Source organism: Saccopteryx leptura, chromosome 11 (assembly GCF_036850995.1).
Source record: "Saccopteryx leptura isolate mSacLep1 chromosome 11, mSacLep1_pri_phased_curated, whole genome shotgun sequence".
In the NCBI taxonomy this organism is placed as follows: Eukaryota; Metazoa; Chordata; class Mammalia; order Chiroptera; family Emballonuridae; genus Saccopteryx; species Saccopteryx leptura.
In genome coordinates, this window is record NC_089513.1 from 79,613,273 (window position 1) to 79,638,529 (window position 25,257).

The following is a 25,257-nucleotide window of genomic DNA, read 5'->3' on the forward strand; positions in this document are numbered from 1 at the left end:
TGCCCACGGCAGAGCACGGACAGTCCTGATTTTCCCAGACGGAGAAAGGGATCAGCCGACCGGCCGACATCGGGTCGGGTGGGAGCTCTTACATTTTAACTTAAAAACCGGGTGCCCGTTTCTCTGTGTTGCAGGTGGGTTCTCTCAGATGTACGCCTACGTTTGTGACTGGCTGGGATTCCCGTACAGGGAAGAAGTACAGTGGGTAAGTGTCTCGGTGTGTACGGGTCGATATTCACGCTCTCGAACACACACACACACTCACACCTTCACCCATTCACACACACACACACACACACACGCTGACACACGCACACACTCACACCTTCACCCATTCACACACGCACACACACGCTGACACACGCACACACTCACACCTTCACCCATTCACACACACTCACACACACGCACACACACACGCACACACACACGCTGACACACGCACACACACTGACACAACACTCACACTCACACACACACAACACTCGCACACACACACTCACACCTTCACCCATTCACACACACTCACACACACTCACGCACGCACACACGCTGACACACGCACACACACTCACACACATACTCACACAACACTCACACGCACACACACACACAACACTCGCACACACGCACACTCACGCACTCACACATGCACACACTCACACCTTCACCCATTCACACACACACACATACTCACACGCGTGTACACTCGCACACACAACACTCGCACGCACTCGCACACACACACTCACACACACTCACACCTTCACCCATTCACACACTCACGCTCACACCTTCACCCATTCACACACTCACACACACTCACACTCACGCACACACACGCACACACACTCACACAACACTCGCACACACGCACTCACACTTACACACACTCACACTCACGCACACACACGCACACACACTCACACAACACTCGCACACACGCACACACACTCACACTTACACACACACTCACGCACACACACACCTTTACCCATTCACACACACTCACACTCACACCTTCACCCATTCACACGGACACGCAGACAGTACAGCGCACACGTACTTAGGCACACACTCACAGACTACGGTTTTTGTCTGGCTTCTTTCTCCCCCCCCCCCCCCCATTCCTTCTGGCTCAAGAGTCTTCCTCGCTCAGAGCCTGGGTCCCTGTCTGATTCTCTCCGTGGCGTCGACGTGGGACTGTTGACGCGACTGTGTTCTGTTTCCAACAGGATGTGGATACGATTTACCTGACACAGGACACGCGGGAACTGAATTTGCAGGACTTTAGTCACCTTGACCACAGGTAAGAGCCCTGTCCTTTGCCCCTCTACGGGTCGGCTCTTAGAGCTGGGCTTTTCTGCTGACCGGGAGGGACGCCCCCCTCCCCAGCACTCTCCGGAGAATCCTTTTATAAGAGGAATCAGGAGGATCTGAGCATCTGTCTCTAGATTTTGCCTTCCGATGAACAGTTTCAAATGCGTTTGTCGCTAAGAACGCTTTGGCCCCGGGGGCACCCCTGTGTGCCTCGAATCCAGAGTTGACAGTTAGAAAATGTGCTGACTTGAACTGTGGAAACAATAGAATTCTTCGGTTCCTAGACCGGCTCACAAAGTCTGTTGAACCTAGCCCGTACGTAAAACATACTTCTCTTATAAATAATTGCCACTTGGAACAGTTTTTTGTTTTTTTTTCCTAAGAGGAAATTTTTCGCTGAAATCCTGACAAAGGACTTGGTTTGTCGTTTCCTTATGGACAGGGAATCTCAGGGCTGTGGAGATCAGGAGCCTGCAGTCTGTCTGATGAGAGTGAGAATAAAACCATGACACCCGAGACAAGTTCTATGAGAGACGTTTGGGTTTTGTGATCTTGAGTTTAATAAATTTAGAGCTGTGGCAAAGTGTGACCAGGCCCCAGAGAGAAGCTCCCCTCTGTGCCCCATCTGCACGGGCAGACTGACCATGGTTATTTAACCTGCCCCCAGCCCCCCAAATTCTTTTGCTGTGGTTGAACCTGGCCTGGTCCAGCCTTCCCCACCCCAGATAAGCTGCAGGTAGGCACTATCAGCCCCCACTCCACAGTAACGCAGCCCAGGACCTTTTCTCTCTGTTTGGAATGGAGAGAGAAGTTGGGGGGGGGGTGCGTCTGTCTCTGCCTGTGCTTGGGCGGGCGAGATTGCACAGAGCATTGTGCCTCTTCTTACCACCAGTGTCTTGCTCCCGAATACCATGTCACGTAAATTTCCTAGCCCCCTGGCAGGAAACCCAAAGTCATAGTGGGGCTCCCATGTGGGTCCTGCTCTGGTCTGTGTGCTGGGCTCACAGAAGGTGAGGGACCCAGCCAGGTCTGTGCTTGTGGACATATATATATATATTTTTTGTATTTTTCCCAAGTGAGAAGCTGAGGGCGGCAGACAGACTCCCACATGCACCTGACTGGGATCCACCTGGCATGCCCACCAGGGGGCGATGCTCTGCCCATCTGGGGCGTTGCTCTGTTGCAACCAGAGCCATTCTAGTGCCTGAGGCAGAGGCCACAGAGCCATCCTCAGTGCCCGGGCCAACTTTGCTCTAGTGGAGCCTTGGCTGCAGGAGGGGAAGAGAGAGACAGAGAGGAAGGAGAGGGGGAGGGGTGGAGAAGCAGATGGGCGTTTCTCCTGTGTGCCCTGGAGGGGAATTGAACCTGGGACTTCCACACGCTGGGGTGACACCCTACTGCTGAGCCAACAGGCCCGGGCCTGTGGATGTATCTTGAGCCCAGATTTAACTCCTTGGGGAGCAGGCAGGTTTCCCATGCTCTTATCTGGGCTTCTCCTTACACACCAGAGAGCTTCATAACCACCTGTAGGCGAGAGGTTTCTGGGTTGAGCTCGTGGAAAAGTGAACAGAGAAACAAAGGGGAAAATGTCTTAGTTTGAATTTTCCAGTAAAAACAGTGAAGAAGACAAGGTGAGCCTGTTGCATCTCGTCTCCGTGGTTTGGGTCCCAAGACCCCTTGGTGTCGGAACACAGAGGAAGGGTTACGTGCGAATGTCCCCTTCTGTAACAGATTAGTTAACGGGCATCTATCTACTCCCGGGGCCGAGATTTAATACAAGGAGTACTTTCTGCTTCTTCATCAAGGACATTGTTAAATGACGTTGGCGTCTGTTTAACGAGCCTGCGGTGTGGCTGAGAAGGGTGGTGAGGGGAGCGGTGACCCCCGGCTGAGCCTGGTGCTCCCGCCTTGGTTGGTGGCCCGGGTGCTGGCCGTGCAAGGGTCACCACGGTGGAAAGGCCGAGTTTGTCTCAGGATCATTACAAGAACAGTCTTGAACTTGCGAACCCCCTGAATGAGTCTCGGGGGCCCCCAGGGGTCCATAGAGCAGTGAGGACCACACAGGGCAGCTTGCGGTGTTTCCCCGTCTGGCCTTCCGGCCTGTCCACGGCGCTGACTTGGGCGATGACCCCCGTGGGAAAGGGGAAGTATATCCGGAGAAGCTGCTCAGTACAGCAACTTGAACCGCGGAGAAGACGCTCCACACGGAGCAGCCCGCCAGCACTTCCCGGGCTTCCCCACAGGCGGACTCAATTCCCTCGCTGGACAAAGTTCAGTTCATCAGTCTGCCCCCGCCGTGTGTGTGTGTGTGTGTGTGTGTGTGTGTGTGTGTGTAGTCGTGCGTGCTCCCTGCGTGTGCAGGGTCGTGTGTGCCCTCCTGCGTTCATGGGGTCGTGTGTCCCTACAACATGCACGGGGTGGGACATCCCTCACGGTGTCGTGCGTCCTTCATGTGTGCGTGGTGTCCTGTGTGACCCCCTGTGTGTGCGGGGTCGTGCGTACCCCCCTGCATGGTTGGGATCGTGGTCCATCCTGTGTGCACGGGGTCATGCGTCCCCCTGACGTGCACGGAGTCATGCGTCCCCTTGACGTGCACGGGGTCATGCGTCCCTCTGACGTGCACGGGGTCGTGCGTCCCCCCTGCGTGCGCGGGGTCATGCGTCCCCCTGACGTGCACGGAGTCATGCGTCCCTCTGACGTGCACGGGGTCGTGCGTCCCCCCTGCGTGCGCGGAGTCATGCGTCCCCCTGACGTGCACGGAGTCATGCGTCCCCCTGACGTGCACGGGGTCTTGCGTCGCTCATGTGTGCGCAGGGTCGTGCGTCCCCCTGACGTGCACGGGGTCTTGCGTCGCTCATGTGTGCGCAGGGTCGTGCGTCCCCCTGATGTGCACGGGGTCTTGCGTCGCTCATGTGTGCGCAGGGTCGTGCGTCCCCATGGCGTGCGCATGGGCAGCCATACTCGCCTACTCTGCTTGCTTCTCAGGGTGCCGGGGAGACTTCCTTTCATTACTGACGCTCTGGATCAGGAGCTGGGAAACTTTTTGTTGAGGATTTTTAAAACATTTTATTTCTTTAAGTTTATTGGGGTGACGTTAATTGATAAGATTATATAGGTTTCGTGTGTCCAGTTCTAGGATACGTCCTCTGTCGATTGCATCATGTGCTCACCACCCAAGGTCGAATCTCCTTCTGTCACCGTGTGTTTGACCCCCTTGACCGTTTATGACCCCCCACCCCCTTTCCTGAGGGGACAGATGGTAAATAGTGTAGCTTTTATATGCTGCGTCCCCTCCGTAACACCCCACGGGGCTGCCCACGGTTTTCGAGGTGGGTGTTTAAGCAGCTTAAGTGCTATGATTGATGAACCCACTCGCTCTGTCCGAACCGAGGGTGGCGTCTGGATCCCTGTTGCTGTCTGCGGGCCACGGAGGCCGTGAGTGCTCCATCCTGTTGGTCTCCGGAGAAGGAAGAGCCATCAGGAAATACTTGGGAAATACCCACTTCATTATTGTTTATAGCTTCCAAAATCTTATTGAAGTATATTCTTAAAATTTGTTCTGGGTTGGGTATCCATGGACCAAAAGGTGGCCTAGCTTGGAAAAAGGGCATTATCTTATTTTTATTTTTTTTATTTTAGAGGGAGGAGGCAGAGACAGACTCCCGATGCTCCCGGACCGGGATCCACCCGCCAAGCCTACTAGGGGCCCGATGCTCTGCCCACCTGAGACCCTTGCCTTGTTGCTTGGCAACTGAGTTCTCCTAGCACCTGAGGCAGAGGCCATGGAGTCATCCTCAGCTCCTGGGGCCAACTTGCTCCGATGGAGCCTTGGCTGCAGAAGGAGAGGAGAGAGAGAGAGAGAGAGAAGCCAGAGGGGGAGTAGAGAAGCAGATGGGTGTGTTTCCTGTGTGCCCTGACCGGGAATTGAACTTAGGGCATCCACATGTCCAAATGCCAGGGCTGATGCTCTACCACTGAGCCAAAGGGCTGGGCCCAGGGCTTTGTTTTTATACATCCTCATTGGTCTGTGAACTGATGTGTCTGCAGTGTTGTTACACTGTCACTAGAGTGGCAAAGCGAGGTGCAGTTCCTGCCCAGCAGAAGAGAATGTATAGCTTTAAATACGTCAGTATCTCTTGCTCCTGGAGGATTTTGAAGGGGAGCTCATCTCATCCAGCCTCTGAAAGACCCAAAGACACGCACCGCTGAGCTTACACTTGGCTCGTGGGAGCTCAGACTGCAGGCCCTTCCCTTCAGACTCGTGTTCCTGTGTTGTTATATTTCTGACTCATCCAGATGACATTCTGCAGCCGGATGCCTTCAGGAAAACAGTTTGAGTGTGGTGAGTGCTTGTCCAGATTGTCTTCCCGGCGCCGCCGGTGGGAAAGTGCTTTCCACTCGAAGCTCCCTTCTTCATCCCTGCCCTCCTTTAAACATTATCTATTTATTTATTCATTTTAGAGCGGAGGGAGCGTGAGAGAGAGGCAGACAGAGAGAGAAGGGGGAGGAGCAGGAAGCATCAACTCCCATATGTGCCTTGTCCAGGCAAGAGCAGAGTTTCAGACCGGCTACCTCAGCGTTCCAGGTCGACGCTTTATCCACTGCGCCACCACAGGTCAGGCTGCCCTCCTTTAAAAGGGAGAAGTGTGGTCTGGTGCAACTGCATTCGCTCTGTTTCTGTTCAGCAGTGTCTGCAAGGAGTTCTGTGAGATCGTGGGCCCCAGCCTGGGTCAGAGGGACCCGGTGGGCAACAGGCTGATGATTCTAGGAATGTCAAGACAGTAGTAACACTTACTACATAGTTACGTTTTTCTCCCGCTTCATTTGTGTGTGCGTAGCTTTTATTCAGAGCCTAATGTGTTATTCAAGTCGCACATCGGGAGACAGGCTAGGGGCCTTCGGCGCAGTGTAAGGGAAGACCAAGTCTTTCGTGTGGCTCTGAAACTGTTGACACTGGGTCTTCCCTCTGGGTTTGGAGCCTTCGGTATCTTTCGTCCCATTCTAAGGGGGTGGTAGCAGTATCCCGTGGAAAGGTCTGAGAGAAGACTGTGTTGCCAACACGGGTGACAGGGCTCCCCAAACTGCTGTCACTCACTCCTCAGGTGAACTTGACTCTTCACACCCAGAGGCACGTGGTAATTAAGAGTCTCTTAGGGGATCAGAGCGAACCACAGTGGGGTGCATGGCAGGCAGCAGGGGCCGACGTCAGAAAGTCCTAAACCCCTTCCCTCTATGAGAAAGTCCATCCAGGTGACGGGCAGGGGGTTTGTGAGCCTGTCTGCACTGTGTGATTGGTCCCAGCAGTCCTTCACGCAGCCCTGAGAAAGCTGGTTCTGGTTCACACAGACCACCCCCTCCGGGGACACCCGGGGTTCTCTATCGCCCTGTGGTGTCAGCGCAGCGGTCGGGAGGCCCACGTCCATGCCAAGCGGAGTCTTTATCTGAGATTTGCTTCTGTGCTCGCTGATGCTCGTGTCGTCAGAAAGCCAGCCAGGAAAGGGAGCTCTCGGACAAGGAACGGAGGGTGGACCCTCCTGTGTGTTTTCTGTGTAAGCGGGACCCAGCCGGAGAGGGCGGTTCCTGGCTCTGCGAGGCGGTCTGTTCTGTGCACGTCCGAGTCCCCCGGGTCCTGGCCCGCAGGGTCCTGGCCTCCTACCCTCACGGCGGCTGGGATGTTCCCGGAGGAACGGGTTCTAGGGACCCCGAATGTCGCTCCGTTCGGGCCTCACCTCTCCCGTCAGTGTTGGCCGACACGCTCTCGGCTGGGATGTTCCCGGAGGAAGGGGTTCTAGGGACCCCGAATGTCGCTCCGTTCGGGCCTCACCTCTCCCGTCAGTGTTGGCTGACATGCTCTCTGCATACTTGGTCTGCTGTGGTGGAGACGTGAGGTGCCCGAGAAGTCGGTGTTGCGTGTTGTTGCGTGTTGTTGCGTGTAGCTGCAGCGTCTCATTCTGTTCTGTATTCCGACATGCGAGTACCCCCACGGTTCATCCATTCTGCTGCTGACGTTTCGGTTCGTTTAATGACTGCTGTGAACAGTGCTGCTAGGGCCGTCTGTACGTGTCTCCTTAGAGAAAGAAGTGTCAAGATGCGTACGGGATGCAGAGAATTGTAGAGCCAGCCTCGGTGGTCACCGCTTAGCTAAAGAAAAAAGCCCGTTGCCTCTCCCGATAGAACTTCAAGTGACTCGGTTCTCCATCGCGCTTTCCCCTTCTCCCCCCGGAGAAGCCAGGACTGGTTCTGAGGCCCCGGGGGGGGGGGGGCGGCTGAGACCTGGCCGAGCCCGGGGTCAGCGGAGACGGAGAGCAGGAACGTGAAGACCGCAGGCCGCTGCGGAAATAGTCGCTGAGCTTGTTTCTGAATCTGAAACTTCATCTAAACCTCCGGCGAAGCCAGTGAAGAGGTGTTTTGGGAGGAAGTGGTGTGTGGGACCCCACGACCGAGACCGCTGCCTCCTGTGCAGGGTTTTCTGCACGGGCTCTGGTGCTGCCTCGTGGGGCACGTCCGGGGCCCGTCGAGGCTCTGTCCCTGTGCCTCCTGTGCAGGGTTTTCTGCACGGGCTCTGGTGCTGCCTCGTGGGGCCCGTCGGGGGCCCGTTGAGGCTCTGTCCCTGTGCCTCCTGTGCAGGGTTTTCTGCACGGGCTCTGGTGCTGCCTCGTGGGGCCCGTCGGGGGCCCGTTGAGGCTCTGTCCCTGTGCCTCCTGTGCAGGGTTTTCTGCACGGGCTCTGGTGCTGCCTCGTGGGGCCCGTCGGGGGCCCGTTGAGGCTCTGTCCCTGTGCCTCCTGTGCAGGGTTTTCTGCACGGGCTCTGGTGCTGCCTCGTGGGGCCCGTCCGGGGCCCGCTGAGGCTCTGTCCCTGTGCCTCCTGTGCAGGGTTTTCTGCACGGGCTCTGGTGCTGCCTCGTGGGGCCCGTCCGGGGCCCGCTGAGGCTCTGTCCCTGTGCCTCCTGTGCAGGGTTTTCTGCACGGGCTCTGGTGCTGCCTCGTGGGGCCCGTCGGGGCCCGTTGAGGCTCTGTCCCTGTGCCTCCTGTCACTGCGTGTCCCTCAGCTCTCTTTCTCCATCTGTGAGGTGTACGCCGTGACCCCTCCGAGGTCACCTTGAGGTTTCCACGAGACGGTCGAGGCCGGGGCCCGGCGCCCAGAAGCGATGACATAATGATTTATTTCTCAGCTGTCTTTCCACTTTCTGCCTTTCTTTTTCTGTTTCAGTAAAAAATTTTGAGTCTTGGCTACGTGTCAGGCCCTGAGGATAGAAAACAGATCGTGGCCTCACCAAAGCCACAAGCCCGAAGCAGAGACGTGGTTTTCAGAGCACGGGCCGCCTGGGGCGGAGGGGGCAGGTGTTGAAGCAGCAGACTGAGTGCAGGACGGACTGAGACAGAGGCTGAATGGAGATGCAAGCTGTGTGCCGGGTGGGGGCCCCGGGGGACCTGGCACGGCAGAGGCTGTGACGTGGGCGCTGAGGGACGCACGGACGTTCGTAGCTGGACCCGGCAGAGAAGGCCATTCTGTCAGTGAAAACACGCGGGTGTTTGGTGGGTGGCGAGCGTCTGCTTTCTGGCTTGAGCCTGAGTTAAGAGGCCAGGGGGTCCGGGATCTGGCTGGAGAAATACGTAGATTGGCGTCAGGTCTCAGTTGCGAATACTCCCTCCTTGTCTGCAGAGCTTGTGCGAACCGTAGGACTCATGGCCGGTCTCGTGAATATGATCAGTAGCGAGAACAGCAAGGGAGTGCCAGATGGTTGTAGGACGCTTGCTGAGCTCTGGGGACCCACCCGATGTCACTTATGATCAGACTAGACACCGGCTTGCATAGAAGCCCTCTGACTAGGGCGCATACGACCTACGTGGTGGTTGAAGAACTTGGCAGTGAGCGGTCCAATGAGGTAAGGCTTCAGTGTGGAGTCAGACGTCCAGTTTCTCTTAGGATGCGAGGTTCTCTAGACGAACACGGCGACCAGCCTCCCCTTGGGAAACGGGAACGCGCCTCCCTTCAGGTGATCGAACTTGAACTTGTAGGAATTCTGCTCACATCTTCCTGAACTTCATCGTCGCCGTCTCGCGGTTGAAGTAGTGGTAGCCGGATGTTGTGTTTGTGCAGAAATAATAGAACTCCACGCGTGAACGTGGACGTCCTGGGTCGTGGCTGTGGAAAGAGCGCGTTTGTGTATCTTGTCACCTCTGCTTCTAGGGACCTCATACCGATCATCGCCGCTCTGGAGTACAACCAGTGGTTCACGAAGCTCTCCTCCAAGGACCTGCGGCTGGTGAGTGCCTGAGGACGTGCCCGGTGGTGCCAGGTGGTGCTCAGCTGGGCTGGGTTTCAAAAAACCGGATAATTATAAGAAAACTTGTTTTTCTGTTACACCGGCGAGCTGCATATGTGTTATTTCTGTGGAAGATATTTTTCTATTAACAATCTTTGTGACGCTTTCTAAAGTTTGTGACATGAGATGCTTTGGACATCACCTCCTGGTATTTTCAGCTGCGTCAGGCAATTTAGGTGATGCCCGAAGGGCACTTAGGTCCCGACTCTTTATTATATGGCCGTGTGACCTCAGATGGATTACTTGACCTTCAGAGCCCCCGGATTCCGGCATACCCGTTACTGGGAGCAATTCGGAGCTCATGTCTTATTCATTGCTACCCAGGGCTTATCAGAGCATGCAGCTCATAATAGCTGCTCAGTTAAAATTGATTTAATAAATGAGTGTCAAGTTAGTTTGTTGAATGAATGAGGGGACATAGCAGTATAACTACTTGGCAAGTACTGAGATATGTATCAAAAACATATAGAAATTCTGACATAGTCATTACCATCACCATCATCACCATCATCACCACCATCACCATCATCACCACCATCATCACTATCATCAATCACCATCATCACCATCATCACCACCATCACCATCATCACCACCATCATCACTATCATCAATCACCATCATCACCACCATCACCACCATCACCACCATCACCATCATCACCACCATCATCACTATCATCAATCACCATCATCACCACCATCACCATCATCACCACCATCATCACTATCATCAATCACCATCATCACCATCATCACCACCATCACCATCATCACCATCATCACTATCATCAATCACTATCATCACCATCACCACCATCACCATCATCACCACTATCACCATCATCACCATCACCACCATCACCACCATCATCACCACCACCATCACCATCATCACTATCATCACCATCATCACTATCATCACCATCATCACCATCATCATCACCATCATCACCACTATCACCACCATCACCATCATCACCACCATCACCACCATCACCACCATCATCACCATCATCACCATCATCACTATCATCACCATCATCACCATCATCACCACCATCACCATCATCACCACCATCACCATCATCACTATCATCACCATCACCACCATCACCACCATCACCACCACCACCATCATCACCACCATCACCACCACCATCATCACCACCATCATCCCTGCCCTTATCACTACCATTTAGTCTTTACTCTCAGTTTTGCTCATCACTTTTTATAGGGATTCCTTTTGGTTTTCCCAAGACGAGGGGAGATGCACCTGGGTGCCCAGAGCATGACCCAAACAGCGGTCATTTCATATGACCGCCGGGCTTTCTAGTTCTGTCATAAGCTGTATGTTTCCTTGTCTGGTTCCCTGCTGGATGGTGCACTCCAGACGGCAGAGACTTTGTCCTTCATGTCATTGCACCCCCAGGACCCTCATCATGATGGTACATGGTAGGGGATGCTCTGTCCAGGTGTGTTGAATGAATGCATGAATGAATGACTGATTAAATTACAGTGTCACGTCTGCATAGGTCGTGACAGTGCCGTGAGCGTGGCTTTAGACGCGTGGCCGTTAAAGGGTGTGCTCTTTTGCAGTCCGCTGATGTCTGTGAACAGATCTTGAGGGTGGTGAGTAGGTCCAGTCGCCTGGAAGAATTGGTGTTGGAAAACGCTGGACTTAGAACGTGAGTATTTTCCTGCATATGTGAGTGTGTTGCTTTAGGACTTCTTGCCACCTCCTCTAAAATGAGTATACAGTTAAAAAAAAAAAGGCAGGCTCACATATAGAATATCACGTCTTCCCTTCTTACAAAAGTTCCTGGGATCCCTGTCATCAACACAAAGATCATGGATATTATAACACCCTTTGTTGTTGTGTCGTGGGATGTTTTTGACGGTGCTTGGTGTAGAGGTCGAGGGCACGGACCCTTGAACCTGGCGTTTTGTGGCCGCGGGCAGGTGGTTTCAGCTCTCTGAGCCGCAGTCTATTCATCTTTGAAATGGACATAAGATGAGCACCTTCCTTCCTAAGATTACAGTTCTGAGGGTAAATGAAGCAGTTGACGTAAAGTGCTCAGGAAGGTGTCTTCCCTGTTCTAGGGACTGCGCTAGCTTTTATCAGTGTCACCGACGGTGGTCATCGTGACGGCCTATCGTCTGACTACCTTGCTTTGCCCCATTTTAGCCGTTTGCCTCCCGTTTCAGACTCACACTTACGTGGTCTTCCCCTCGAGCCCACGTGGTGCGCAGTAGAGCTCGAATCGCTAGAACCAAGACCTGCAGTCTCGCAGTCACAGCGCTCAGTGCGTTGTCTTAAGTTAGACACACCTAAGGCAGTGGTGGTGATTTTTTGTTAAAATGCGGTGCTAACAATCGCAGCCTTGAAGCCCAGTCGTTAGAGCGGGCAGGTTTGCACTTTTGAGCAGTGCTCTGAGGCACGGAGGGGCCACCAGCACTATCGACAGCATCCTGAAAGGTGTCCTGTCTTCAACAGGGAAATTACGTATTTCCTTCCTGCTTCTGAATGAGGTTTTGGCTCATCACAATGAACCGTGTTCGGCTGTGACCTAACAGGCTCTCTGAGGAGGATTTATGCCCGTGGGGGGACAGATGGGGCGCTAACGAATGTGATCAGTGAACAGGGAAGAAGGCTCCTCTCTCTCTCTGTGGCTTCCCTCTGGCTGTCTAGCTGCGTGTGTTTGAGCAGTTCTGTGTTCCGTGTTCCCCGATCTCACTGTTGTGCTTATTTGCAGGGACTTTGCACAGAAATTGGCCAGTGCCCTGGCGCATAACCCCAGCTCAGGACTGCACACGATCAACCTTGCTGGCAACCCCCTGGAGGACCGAGGTACCGTAGGCAGCACCTCTGACCCCTGCTGCCCGACCGGGGGCGGGTCAGGGTGTTCACTCGGCCCAGCCCGGAGGGCAGAGCCCGCTGGGCTCTCATCACGTCAGGAGCGTGGCTTTTGCTCCTGTTGGCTCTGGTTCCTCCTGCCCTTTGATGGAAATCTTTGTGCTGAAGTTCTGTCGTGATGAACTGGTTCTGAAGTGGTGCCGACGGAAAGGAAGACGGTATCTTTAAGCGACCGTATCCGTTCCTTTGTCACGCCAATAACAAGTGACCGTGAACCCGGCAGCTTGAAACGACTCCGACTGGCAGTCTCACGGTTCGCTGGGTCAGCCGGCAGTCTGGCAGTCTCACGGTTCGCTGGGTCAGCCGGCAGTCTGGCAGTCTCACGGTTCGCTGGGTCAGCCGGCAGTCTGGCAGTCTCACGGTTCTCTGGGTCAGCCGGCAGTCTGGCAGTCTCACGGTTCGCTGGGTCAGCCGGCAGTCTGGCAGTCTCACGGTTCGCTGGGTCAGCCGGCAGTCTGGCAGTCTCACGGTTCGCTGGGTCAGCCGGCAGTCTGGCAGTCTCACGGTTCGCTGGGTCAGCCGGCAGTCTGGCAGTCTCACGGTTCGCTGGGTCAGCCGGCAGTCTGGCAGTCTCACGGTTCGCTGGGTCAGCCGGCAGTCTGGCAGTCTCACGGTTCGCTGGGTCAGCCGGCAGTCTGGCAGTCTCACGGTTCGCTGGGTCAGCCGGCAGTCTGGCAGTCTCACGGTTCGCTGGGTCAGCCGGCAGTCTGGCAGTCTCACGGTTCGCTGGGTCAGCCGGCAGTCTGGCAGTCTCACGGTTCGCTGGGTCAGCCGGCAGTCTGGCAGTCTCACGGTTCGCTGGGTCAGCCGGCAGTCTGGCAGTCTCACGGTTCGCTGGGTCAGCCGGCAGTCTGGCAGTCTCACGGTTCGCTGGGTCAGCCGGCAGTCTGGGTTCGGGTTGGCGAGAGTCTCCGCTCTGTCTCCCCAAGGCCGCAGTCCGGCTGTCCTCGGGCTGTGATCTCGTCTGTGTCCCAGGCTTCTGCTCCAGCGTTCTGGCTGGGCAGAGCAAAGCCCCTTGGGGCTCCAGGACCGAGGCCACCATCTGCTAGCTGGCTCCCAGGCCCTGCCGGGTGGCCTGGGTGGCCTGTCCTCTCACACGTGCTGCTGGATGTCATTCCCAAGGCCAGCAGGACCTCACCCCTCTGATGCTTTACGATTTTTTAGACAGAGCCCCTGATTGGGTCAGGCCCTCCCGGACGCGCTCCCTTTTGACGAACCCAGTGTCAACTGATCAGTAACCTGATCGGTCAGTGACATCCCATCCTAGGTAGCCGTTCACCCCGCACCCTCGAGGGGGCATGTACAGGGTGTGCGTACCAGGGGGCGGGCATCCCAGGCGCCATCGTACACTCCGGCCAACCACAGACAGCTGTTCACATTCACACGAGTTGAGGGGTGGAAGGTGAGCGTTGGGAGACGGGAGGGATGAGAGGTAGGGACCAGGCACAGGGAGGCTCTGCCGACAGTGGTCCCCTGGGTGGAGGGATGAGCCAGAGGTCTGGAAGGGGGACCCTGGGTGGTCCCCTGGGTGGAGGGAAGAGCCGGAGGTCTGGAAGGGGGGCCCTGGGTGGTCCCCTGGGTGGAGGGAAGAGCGGAGGTCTGGAAGGGGGACCCTGGGTGGTCCCCTGGGTGGAGGGAAGAGCGGAGGTCTGGAAGGGGGACCCTGGGTGGTCCCTGGGTGGTCCCCTGAGTGGAGGGAAGAGCGGAGGCCTGGAAGGGGGACCCTGGGCGGAGGGAAGAGCCAGAGGTCTGGAAGGGGGGCCCTGGGTGGTCCCTGGGTGGTCCCCTGAGTGGAGGGAAGAGCGGAGGTCTGGAAGGGGGACCCTGGGTGGTCCCCTGGGTGGAGGGATGAGCCAGAGGTCAGGAAGGGGGACCCTGGGTGGTCCCCTGGGTGGAGGGAAGAGCCGGAGGTCTGGAAGGGGGGGGACCCTGGGCCTGTGAGTGCTCAGGTGGGAAGATGCTGATGGGTGGGCATTAAGAAGAAATAGCTTCATTTGCAGAGGGAATGTTATGTTTCCGTTCTCCATTGCACATGTTTTCCCGCAACATTGAGCCAGGGCCTTTTGTTATGGAATGTCACATGTGTGAGGAGGAATAATTATTGGACAGAGCTGACCGAGACCCTCACCAGCTTCTTGTTTTTCGCTGACAAGGGTGCCCATGTGGGTTCCAGCTGACGTTGCAGGAGCAGCGTGTCTAAGGGAAGGTTGGGCTGGAGACTGGACCCCCGGGCGGCTGGAGACCACAGGGGCGCAGCCCTGGGTCAGGAGCTTCTCGGGGTGCAGTCATGTCTCTAGGGAAGCCAGCGTCCTCTCTAGTGCTCGGACACCACGAGGAGGAGCCCACCCAGGTCACCTTTCGGAGACGGGAAGGCCGTGTCGGTTTTGTTTTTACGACGAGCGGGACTCGAGCACGTTGTCTGCTGACAGGAGGTGGCCGCTGGTTGTTGGAGGCAGGTCCTGGGAGGTGGAATCAGGACAGCCGACCAGGAGGGACACTAGTTGTTAGGGAGACACACTCTTGAACCACAGCGAGGGGCTGGTCTCCACGTGGTGGGGGCTGCAGTCGCAGTCGAGGCCGGGGAGGGTGTGCGACGTGGGGACTTGGGCATCGCGGGTGGTAGTGCCCCCTCTTTGCAATTCAAAACATGGGTCAGCATATTCAAATCTCTGGAAATACTTGGATTAAAACCCTGTTTAAGGCCTGACCAGTGGTGGCGCAGTGGTATCAAGCATCGACTTGGAACACTGAGGTCATAGGTTTGAAACCTTGGGCATGCCCGGTCAAGGCACATATGGGAGTGGATGTTTCCTGCTCCTCCCCCTTCTCTCTCTCTCTCTCTTTCCTTCTCTCTCTCTCTCTCCCTCTTCTCTCTCTCTCTCTCCCTCTTTCCTTCTCTCTCTCTCTCTCCCTCTTCCCTCTCTCTCTCTCCTCACTGAAAATGGAATAAAGTCTTTAAAAAAATTTAAAAAACACCTGTTTAACATTATTTAGTCCAATGATTGTCAATCCATATTTGTCTGCTAAAAGCAGAGCTGTTCTCTGAATAGTTAGTAATAGTACACTGTTTTTCTTGACATGCGTCTGCTACCCAGAAGCCTGTTCGACGCGTTAAGACTCGGTTTAAAGAGAAAAGGGGGGCACAGTTATATCGCTCTTCCCGAGCGTGTTTCCATTTGAACTAGGACGAGGAGGAGAGTGGGTACTTGATCCAAAGAAAAGCATTTCTAATGGTAAAGTTTTGATGGTGTTACGCTTAAACAACTTTCTTTTTCTCCTGCCCTATAAACACGACAGAAAGAAACGGAGGTCTGATGGTGGATGATTAGAAAACAAGGGCTGACCTTAGAAAGAAAAAATGTCCCCTCGGATTAGAATTAACCTTCTGAGTAGTGAGTTTTTTCATGCTCGCTGACCCCCGGGAGTGAGTTGTTTTTCAAAAACTGAAATTAGTTCCAGTTCCAGTTTTATTAACTTACAATCATGTTTGTTTGATAACCAATTGATGGAAACAAGAAGAACATACATTTGCCTTTTTTAAATGTTACCTTACATGTTTTTAAAATAAAAAAATTTTGTTATGATCGTACTCTGGATGGTCAGGAGGCACAAGGATGTACATGAACACTCGTACTACTTAAAGGGTTAAATCAAATCTTTAGGCCTTGTAAAATAAATGCCACTCTGAGAACTTGGAAATTGTCATAATGTCGCTTTTTTTCTCTTCCTCAGGTGTGTCCTCTCTAAGTATTCAATTTGCCAAACTCCCAAAGGGATTAAAGCATTTAAATTTATCTAAAACCTCATTATCACCTAAAGGTACAGTATATCTTATTTACTTAACTTTATGTCTATAGTATTTTATAATATTTTTGCTACACCTTGCTACCTTAAATATGTAGTTAGAATTATTACTCAGTCATGGAGGCACGATCAGTTATTCACTCCATTTCCAGCCCTCTCCCCTCTCTGGAAGATGGAGGTGGGGCTGGAAATTCCAAGCTCCTAATCATGGTTTGATCTGTCTGGTGACCCACCCTGTCCAGAAGCCACCCACCAGGATGCCTCTCAGAACAGCACGTGCTCCTGGCTGTCTTTCCACTTAGAAAGTTTGCCAGGGACTGGAGGCGAGAGCTTTTTTCTGTTATTTCACACCCCCTTTAATATCTTGGGAGAGCGTCATTGTATTTTATAAAACCCTCACATGGTAATCACACCTTCTGAGATGTGCTCTGTCCTCGTGAGGCCTCAACAGAGTTCGTTTCTCTTTCCTCTGTGTTGTTAGTTCTAGGTCACGTGTCTCGTACTGTTGTGTAAACAGTGTGTCTTCCCTGCAAACCTGGGGACCCCTGTAACTTCGGCGCCTGGCACAGGGCCTGGCCCGTTGTGGATGTTCAGTGGGTGTTCTTGAACGAATCACTTGTCATTTCCTAAATGTATTGCTGTCTTTTGAGGGCAGTGTACATAGTGATTGTCAGTCCTCACTCTGTTGGCCTTGGGATGAGTCCTGCCTCTTCCACTCACTGGGAACATGCTTTTCAGTCTTTGTCCCTCAGTCACCTGAGTGGTAAGATGAGAATGTGTGTCTGCTTCATCACAGCTGGTGGGGTTCAATGAGTTAATTTGCATACAGTGTCATTTTTGGCACAAAGTGCCCCTGCCACCACCGTCACCATAACCAACACCATCATCATCACCACCACCACCACCACCACCACCACCATCACCACCCCCACCCCCACCATCACCACACCACCACCATCACCACCACCACCACCATCATCACCACCATCATTACCACCATCACCACCACCACCACCCCCACCCCCACCATCACCATCACCACCCCCACCATCACCATCACCATCATCATCACCATCATCATCACCATCATCACCACCATCACCATCACCACCATCACCATCATCACCACCATCACCATCACCATCACCACCACCACCACCACCACCACCCCCACCCCCACCATCACCATCACCACCACCACCACCACCATCATCATCACTATCATCACCACCCCCACCCCCACCATCACCACACCCCCACCATCATTACCACCACCCCCACCATCACCACACCCCCACCATCATTACCACCACCCCCACCATCACCACCACCCCCACCATCACCACACCCCCACCATCATTACCACCACCCCCACCATCACCACCACCCCCACCATCACCACCACCCCCACCATCACCACACCCCCACCATCATTACCACCACCCCCACCATCACCACCACCCCCACCATCACCACCACCCCCACCATCACCACACCCCCACCATCATTACCACCACCCCCACCATCACCACCACCCCCACCATCACCACACCCCCACCATCACCACCCCCACCCCTACCATCACCACCATCACTATCATCATCATCACCACCATGATCACAATCAGCGTCATCTTATGCTGGCATTTTTAAAACATTTGCTTTCATTTTGGCCTGGAGCAGCCTCTGTCTCTGCCCACAGACCTGGGTTGATTCAGCATCTATTCTGTCAGATTCAGCATCCACGTCACCTGGAGCCTCTGGGTCACTCCGACAGCCAGCTGTCCGCACACTGCAGGGCCTGGTGCTCCTCTGTGTCCCACGCACCCACCTGTGTCTTTACTTTAGGGTGTTTTCCTACTGTGTTTTCTTTGAGTCCCAGCCGGGGAGTTTCTGTGGGGGGAGGGCTTTGCTGTGTCCCTGGCTCGTTGCGAGCTCTCACCGCACGTGTCACGGCTGAGCTGGTGCAACAGTGTGGTCCCTCGGTGACGTCACGTTCACGTCCATCCACTCATGCTCCATTGTGAACACGCAGTGACACGAGGAAGGCTATGAAGTGGGGTCAGCTCCACAGGCCCCATGGTTCCATCTGCACACGGTTAAGATAAAGGCATTACGAGTCCATTTCCGAAGGGAAAGATCTCCCTGGAGGTCGGTGTCGTCTGTCCTGGTACCTGTGCCATCCGGACCCGAGAGCCAAGCACCTCCCTTTGCATCGTCCCTGTCGTATCGCAGCAGATCAGTTTCATGAAAACCTGTAACTTTTACCATTTTTTGATATTGATGATTATCAGTGCATTACATATTTGTGGTAAGGATTTAGAAGATACTCAAAAAGATCGAGGAGGGCCTGACCAGGTGGTGGTGCAGTGGATAGAGCGTGGGACTGGGATGCGGAGGACCCAGGTTCAAGACCCTGAGGTCACCAGCTTGAGTGCAGGCTCATCTGGCTTGAGCAAAAAGCTCACCAGCTTGGACCCAAGGTCACTGGCTCAAGCAAGGGGTTACTCGGTCTGCTGAAGGCCCGCGGTCAAGGCACATGTGAGAAAGCAATCAATGAACAACTAAGGAGCTGCAACGAGAAACTGATGATTGATGCTTCTCATCTCTCTCTGTTTCTGTCTGTCTGTCCCTATCTATCCCTCTCTCTGACTCTCTCTGTCTCTGTTAAAAAAAAAAAAAAGATAAAGGAGGAATCAAAGATTACTTGCAATGTCAGTACCAAACCATTATGAGATGGTCACTAGACAATTTGTTGGCCATCTCTCCACGCTGTTTTGTTTTATTTATACTGTCATGGTTTATTTATACTCATACCTGCACACACACAGACATACACACGCACACACAAATGCATATATAGGATTATACTATGCTGCACATTTCATAGACTTTCCCGCACACGTTATAAATTGTTTTTTTTTATGTCAGCAAACACATGCTCACTTCCAGTGTCTGCGTGATGTCCCAGCCCACGGAAAATGTTTCGTGATTTATGTCAGTGATCTCTTAACGGTAAATTCTTCAGTCATGCAAACAAAGCAAGCATGGTTTTTCACCTAATGACGGGACATTCGTTAATTTCTTACTTGGGATAAATGCCTATGAGCAGAATGATGAGATCCAAGGGTTGACACATTTTTAAAAAGTTTTCGAAAAAAAAAATTTATCATCAAGGTGCCCTCTGACTATTTGGTGCAAATCCTTTATACTTCCACCATCACTGGTTATTATTATTCTTTTCTTGTTTATCAAGCTGATAAGCCCAAGCGCTCTGATACGTTAATTTTGGTTTCTTCAGTTATTGCTCAATTGTTGAAATTGCTCCGGTCATTCCCCACCCCTCGTTCCTTAGTCATTTGTTTGCTTTTTTTTTTGAGGAATTACTAGTTTCCATTTTTCTAACTTGCCTTACATTGTTAACATTTTTAAAAACTTATATTAATTCTCCACATATGAAAAATACAAGCGATTTGTCATGTGCTCCATAGGCTTACCTCTCTGAAGAGTGAGGCTAAAAGTGGGTTATGTTTATTTATTTTGACTTATTTGTCCATGGCTGTGACACAAACAGGGAGACACGGTGGCCGCTCCTCCTCCCGAGGGCAGGTGTGGGTTCCGAGCACCGCAGTGCCACCCCTCACTGGCGTCCCTGTCCCTCCGAGTGTGGTGGCAGGGGGGGTCCGCAGTGTGTGTCCCCGTGCATGAGGACACCTTCTCGCCACCCTTCACAAATTAAGGTCACCGCATCGACCCCGTCCCTGTGGTAACGTGTGCTGTGAGAATTAGTGTGTTTACAACATGTGGCCCACGGAATTTTAAGTTGCCCATTTCAAAATGTATATCTCAAAGTGTTGTTTTTACAAGAAAACTGATTTTTTTTTTTTTTTTTTAAGAAGGAAGAACTTGCATTATTCTTGCGGGCTGTCCCAGGATCGGAGGGGTTTGCAGATGGGAAAGAACTCGGGGGAAGGTGTAATGTTTTAAACCTCCGTTGGAGTTGACTAGCCCGTGTATTTTCTTCCTAGGAAAGCATCTCTGGTCCTCGCTCCGTAATTCGAGCAGGATTTGTCTTTTAATCTCCCCATGACGTCCACGCTGTCTCCACAGGCCATTGCTCTTCCTCAGATGTTAGCGGAGCGATGGTTCCCTGGACGTCTGGCGAGTGTCCCGCTGACTGCCAGGTTGCGTCAGCCGGGCATCTGCTGCCGGTCGCTCCAGCTGGAACCCCTCCGCTGGCAGCCGGCGGGACCGGCCGGGGTCATGGGACGGCCCGATCTGTGTGGCCTGGAGGGACAGGCCGGGGTCATGGGACGGCCCGATCTGTGTGGCCTGGAGGGACCGGCCGGGGTCATGGGACGGCCCGATCTGTGTGGCCTGGAGGGACCGGCCGGGGTCATGGGACGGCCCGATCTGTGTGGCCTGGAGGGACCGGCCGGGGTCATGGGACGGCCCGGTCTGTGTGGCCTGGAGGAACTGGCCGGGGTCATGGGACGGCCCGATCTGTGTGGCCTGGAGGAACCGGCCGGGGTCATGGGACGGCCCGATCTGTGTGGCCTGGAGGAACCGGCCGGGATCATGGGACGGCCCGATCTGTGTGGCCTGGCACTCTGGCTTTCCTTTGGGCTGGAAGGGTCCTGATCTTTTTCCATGCTGTATTTTTTTGTGATTTCCTGCTGCTCATGTGCCTATCGGCATGGGCCTCTCGTGGGTGTGGGCTCACGAGGGGGTGACCCTCGTTCTGTTGAGGAGCACGGAGCTGGGCCGATCGCATGAGGCTCCCCGCAGCCTGTGCAGATGTTGACCCATTGCCACGCGTCCCCACCCTCTGAGGAGCGTGTGCTCTCGAGACTAGTTTGATCTGTTCGTTCTTGAAACTCACTTACTAAGGTGTGTTTTACCTCACTAAGGAAATGATTTTTACAAATGATTTTCTTGATGAGAGTCTGGTGTTTTCCATATTCTGTTACAGAACACGTTAGTGGTACTTACTAGCAATGGGACAGACTGACGGAGGTTGACTGTTTATACCGTCAGAGATGTTACCTACAGAGAGCAAGCCTTCAACAGGCCATCACAGGTTTCTTTGTCCAACCAAACTCACTAACTCTCTACCTCCCTCACGGTCAGGCCGTTTCTTTCTTTTCTTTTTTTTAAATTCGGTGAGAGGAGGGGAGGCAGAGAGACAGACTTCTGCAGCCTCCCAACCAGGACCCACCTGGCAAGCCCACCAGAGGGGGATGCTCTGCCCATCTGGGGTGTTGCTCTGTTGCATCCAGAGCCACTCTAGCACCTGAGGCAGAGGCCATGGAGCCATCCCCAGCGCCCGGGCCATCTTTGCTCCAATGGAGCCTCGGCTGCGGGAGGGGAAGAGAGAGACAGAGAGGAAGGAGAGGGGGAGGGGTGGAGAAGCAGATGGGTGCTTCTCCTGTGTGCCCTGGCCGGGAATCGAACCTGGGACTCCTGCACGCCAGGCCGATGCTCTACCACTGAGCCAACTGGCCAGGGCCCCAGCTCAGTTTCTTACGTCTGTGATTGTACTGACCTCACTGGTTATTCTGCTGTCTGTCTCCTGGACTGGTTGTTAGAGGGGGAGGTAGTGGTCCCTGGGTCCCAGAAGCCATGCCTGTATGCTCTATAAAGATCTGTTGCAATGAATAAACATCCCTGGTGTAGCTCTGACTTTTCGTCCTGGAGTTCAGTCTCTGAACTTTCTGAGGGCAGAGAATGGGTCTCAGTTACATAACCCTGATCTCCATCCTGGCGTAAACATTTTATGAGCACTTCATAAAGATGGAGTTGATAGCCAAGAAATTCCTCCTTGAACTTGAGTGAGTGACTTCTCGCTCTCCCCCATCTCCTCTCTCTACACTCTCCTCTCTCCGTGTCCCGCTGTGGGCTCACCCTGGAGGGTGGCTCTGACGATTGTCGGACGCCCACTGGAGTCAGTTCTCGGTGACCGTCACTCAGGTCTTTTCTGAGTGTTTTTGGTGCCCGCCAGCAGGCCTGGCCCTGGCTCCTTGTCCCGGTGGAGGCTCTGTCCACGTGCGGATAGACCCCCTTTCCTGTCCCGCTTCAGGGGCCACCTGGGATATTCAGAACATCACTGAAAAATTAGAAAAACAAAAGAATTTATAAAAGTGCATTCAATTTAGAAATAGCCGTGTTCCTGAAACATGCAATGAGAATCTCAGAGTTTTCGTAAGAACACTCTGCCGAGAGCCTGTGCTGCCTGTGACAAGAAGTGGCCTGTTGCCAAGCCACCTGGCCCAGCTTGCTGACCTGTCCCTCCCCGCCCCGGACATGGCTCCCCCTACACAGGACCGCCCCACCCCGGACATGGCTCCCCCACACAGGACCGCCCCGCCCCGGACATGGCTCCCCCTACACAGGACCGCCCCACCCCGGACATGGCTCCCCCACACAGGACCGCCTTGCCCCTCGTACGTGCTCGTCCTTGGTCTCCTGAGGCGGTGTTACCAGTTTGTTCCGTTGACTCTGACGTGAGCTCTGGTGTTATTTGGGTACACAGCGTGCAGAGTATTGCCAGTGGGGGTGCCCTTTGATTGCTTTTCACACTGGGCACAGGTCACTCTCTCTGTGAAATCCATCCCTGTCAAAGTCTCGACCGGGGCTCTCCACGTTAGGTGGGGCCCTGAATTTGTGAACGCCCGAGTCTTTACGTGGCTTCAGGTATCTGCGTTGGCACCTGCCTACATCATCAACCACCGCACACTGAGCCTCAAACCTCCTCCCACCCCCGACAGGATTAACAGAAGGATAGAAATACTCCCATTGTCTGCATGGCCCTAAGACTTCAAAGTAAAATCCGGTCCATTCCGGTCGGAAGAAATGGGATACAGTGAAGTGGGGGTCTTCTGCTCAGTGGCTTGGCTGTGTGTGTGTGACCAACCTCTCTCTCCTGAGGGGCGTCCAGAAGACACCCCTGCAGCTACCATTTTTGGGGGGGACGGTGCTTACAGTTAGCCTCATTCCCGCAGTGTGGTGGGGACCCCTGGCCGTTATGAAAACCCACAAACCTCCTGTCACCTGGGCTGAAAACTGAGCCGGATCTTCTCACTGTTTCAGGGGTGAACAGCCTCTCCCAGTCCCTCAGTGCCAACCCGCTGACCGGATCTTCTCACTGTTTCAGGGGTGAACAGCCTCTCCCAGTCCCTCAGTGCCAACCCGCTGACCGCCACCACCCTCGCCCACCTCGACCTCTCAGGGAACGCCCTTCGCGGAGACGACCTCTCGGTAGGACCCCCTCGTGCCCCTTCCGCGGAAGCTGCGTTTGCTGAGCCTGGCAAGATTTCTAACCACGGCGGGCGGGCGGGCTGACTCACCCCCTGCCCCTCCCTGTCTCACGAGGCCTTAGACTCATCCCGTTACACGCCCAGGAATTGTTCTAGAGAAAGTCTCAGAGCCTGCCTTCGTTGGGTGGGGCCTGTCCCCTAGCTCTTTGTCTATGGGATGTGGCCTGTCACATTTTCTTTTTGTCATGTAATGTTGCTGAAGTTAAAGTTCTTTTTTGGAAACAACTTCTTTTGAAGGAATTCTTTTCCTTGGTTGGAAAACACCGCTGCATCTGTTAAGGTTGCCCGACAGGGGGGATCGGAGAGGTGAACTGAGTCAGGGCATCGTGGAGTAATGCTGTGGGGCCGCTGGGGGCTTCTGCGTGTCGTCTGCAGCTGAAAGGGGGTGTCGGGGGAAACGGGGAGTCCTGAGCTGCCCAGACACAGCGGGGAGAGGGGAGGCGTAGGGGTCGCCTGCAGGGACACGCTTTCCCCGACGAGAGCACAGCTGTACACGCAGCTGAGTCCGGAATGCAAGCAGTCTGGCAGAAATTACTATCCCAGGAACGAGGGGTGATCTCATTGGCAGAAATTACGATCCCGGGAACGAGGGGTGATCTCACTGTCAGATGTGCCGGGGTCCCCTCTGGTCACAGCCTGGAGAAGAGATGCTTTCTTAGCGGGAGGGCCCACGGCAGGGGCGGCCTCTCCGAAGGACCTCAGCGAGCCCCACGGGTTAATGGGGTGGGGAGACTCCAACCCGTCTCCGTGTTTCTGACGGCCTCCTCTCCTTGGCGGGGCGGGCAGTGGTGCGCCCTGCTCTCTGCGGCTCTGCTGTGGCCCCACCCCACGTGGGGTCACTCGGGGAGTGCCGTGTTTGTCCAGGGCATTGTCCAGTTTTACTCATCACCTTCACTGAGGACTCACCTGCTCCATCCCAAAAGGATCACAGTTCTGCGTGAGATCACCAAAACACGAGGGACACCCCAGAGGGGCAGAGGGTGGTGTCACTCTGAAAGGTTAGATAGTGACCGCTGACGTTGGGGCCAGGACGGTGTCCTGCAGGGGAGTGGTCAGGCCTGCGGTGAGGGCGAGTGCAGGGAGGACTCACTGCAGGGGCCTGCCTCTTCCAGGTGTCCCCCCGGCAAGCCGTGACTGGTCACTGCTGGAGGCCAGGAGAGCTCCCCCCGCCGGTGGCCGGGAGTGACAACCGGGCCGGCAAAGCCGCAGCAGCAGAGATCTGCGTGGTAGTGAGGGAGAGAGCAGGAGGCTTTCTGAGAGCTTTCGTAGTGCCGTCTGTGGTGCGTCTGTCCGGTTCTCCTGCGGTGTGTCCGGGCTAGTCTCTGTCCAGTTCCCCTGCGGTGTGTCCAGGCTAGTCTCTGTCCGGTTCTCCTGCGGTGTGTCCGGACTAGTCTCTGTCCGGTTCTCCTGCGGTGTGTCCGGGCTAGTCTCTGTCCGGTTCTCCTGCGGTGTGTCCGGGCTCGTCTCTGTCCGGTTCTCCTGCGGTGTGTCCGGGCTAGTCTCTGTCCGGTTCTCCTGCGGTGTGTCCGGGCTAGTCTCTGTCCAGTTCTCCTGCGGTGTGTCCGGGCTAGTCAG

General features: G+C 54.5%; 1 protein-coding gene across 4 annotated transcripts in view; it reads left to right on the forward strand.

Moving 5' to 3' along the window:
• CARMIL1 (capping protein regulator and myosin 1 linker 1) overlaps positions 1 to 25,257 on the forward strand; it is a 213,781-nt gene that overhangs the window by 88,614 nt on the left and 99,910 nt on the right. For all 4 annotated transcript variants that reach the window (XM_066352268.1, XM_066352272.1, XM_066352270.1 and 1 more), the window contains exons 7-13: positions 135 to 205; positions 1,236 to 1,309; positions 9,512 to 9,587; positions 11,246 to 11,334; positions 12,403 to 12,497; positions 16,296 to 16,382; positions 23,520 to 23,623. In XM_066352268.1, the coding sequence (XP_066208365.1) occupies positions 135 to 205; positions 1,236 to 1,309; positions 9,512 to 9,587; positions 11,246 to 11,334; positions 12,403 to 12,497; positions 16,296 to 16,382; positions 23,520 to 23,623 (596 nt within the window). The remainder of the gene's footprint in view (positions 1 to 134; positions 206 to 1,235; positions 1,310 to 9,511; positions 9,588 to 11,245; positions 11,335 to 12,402; positions 12,498 to 16,295; positions 16,383 to 23,519; positions 23,624 to 25,257) is intronic.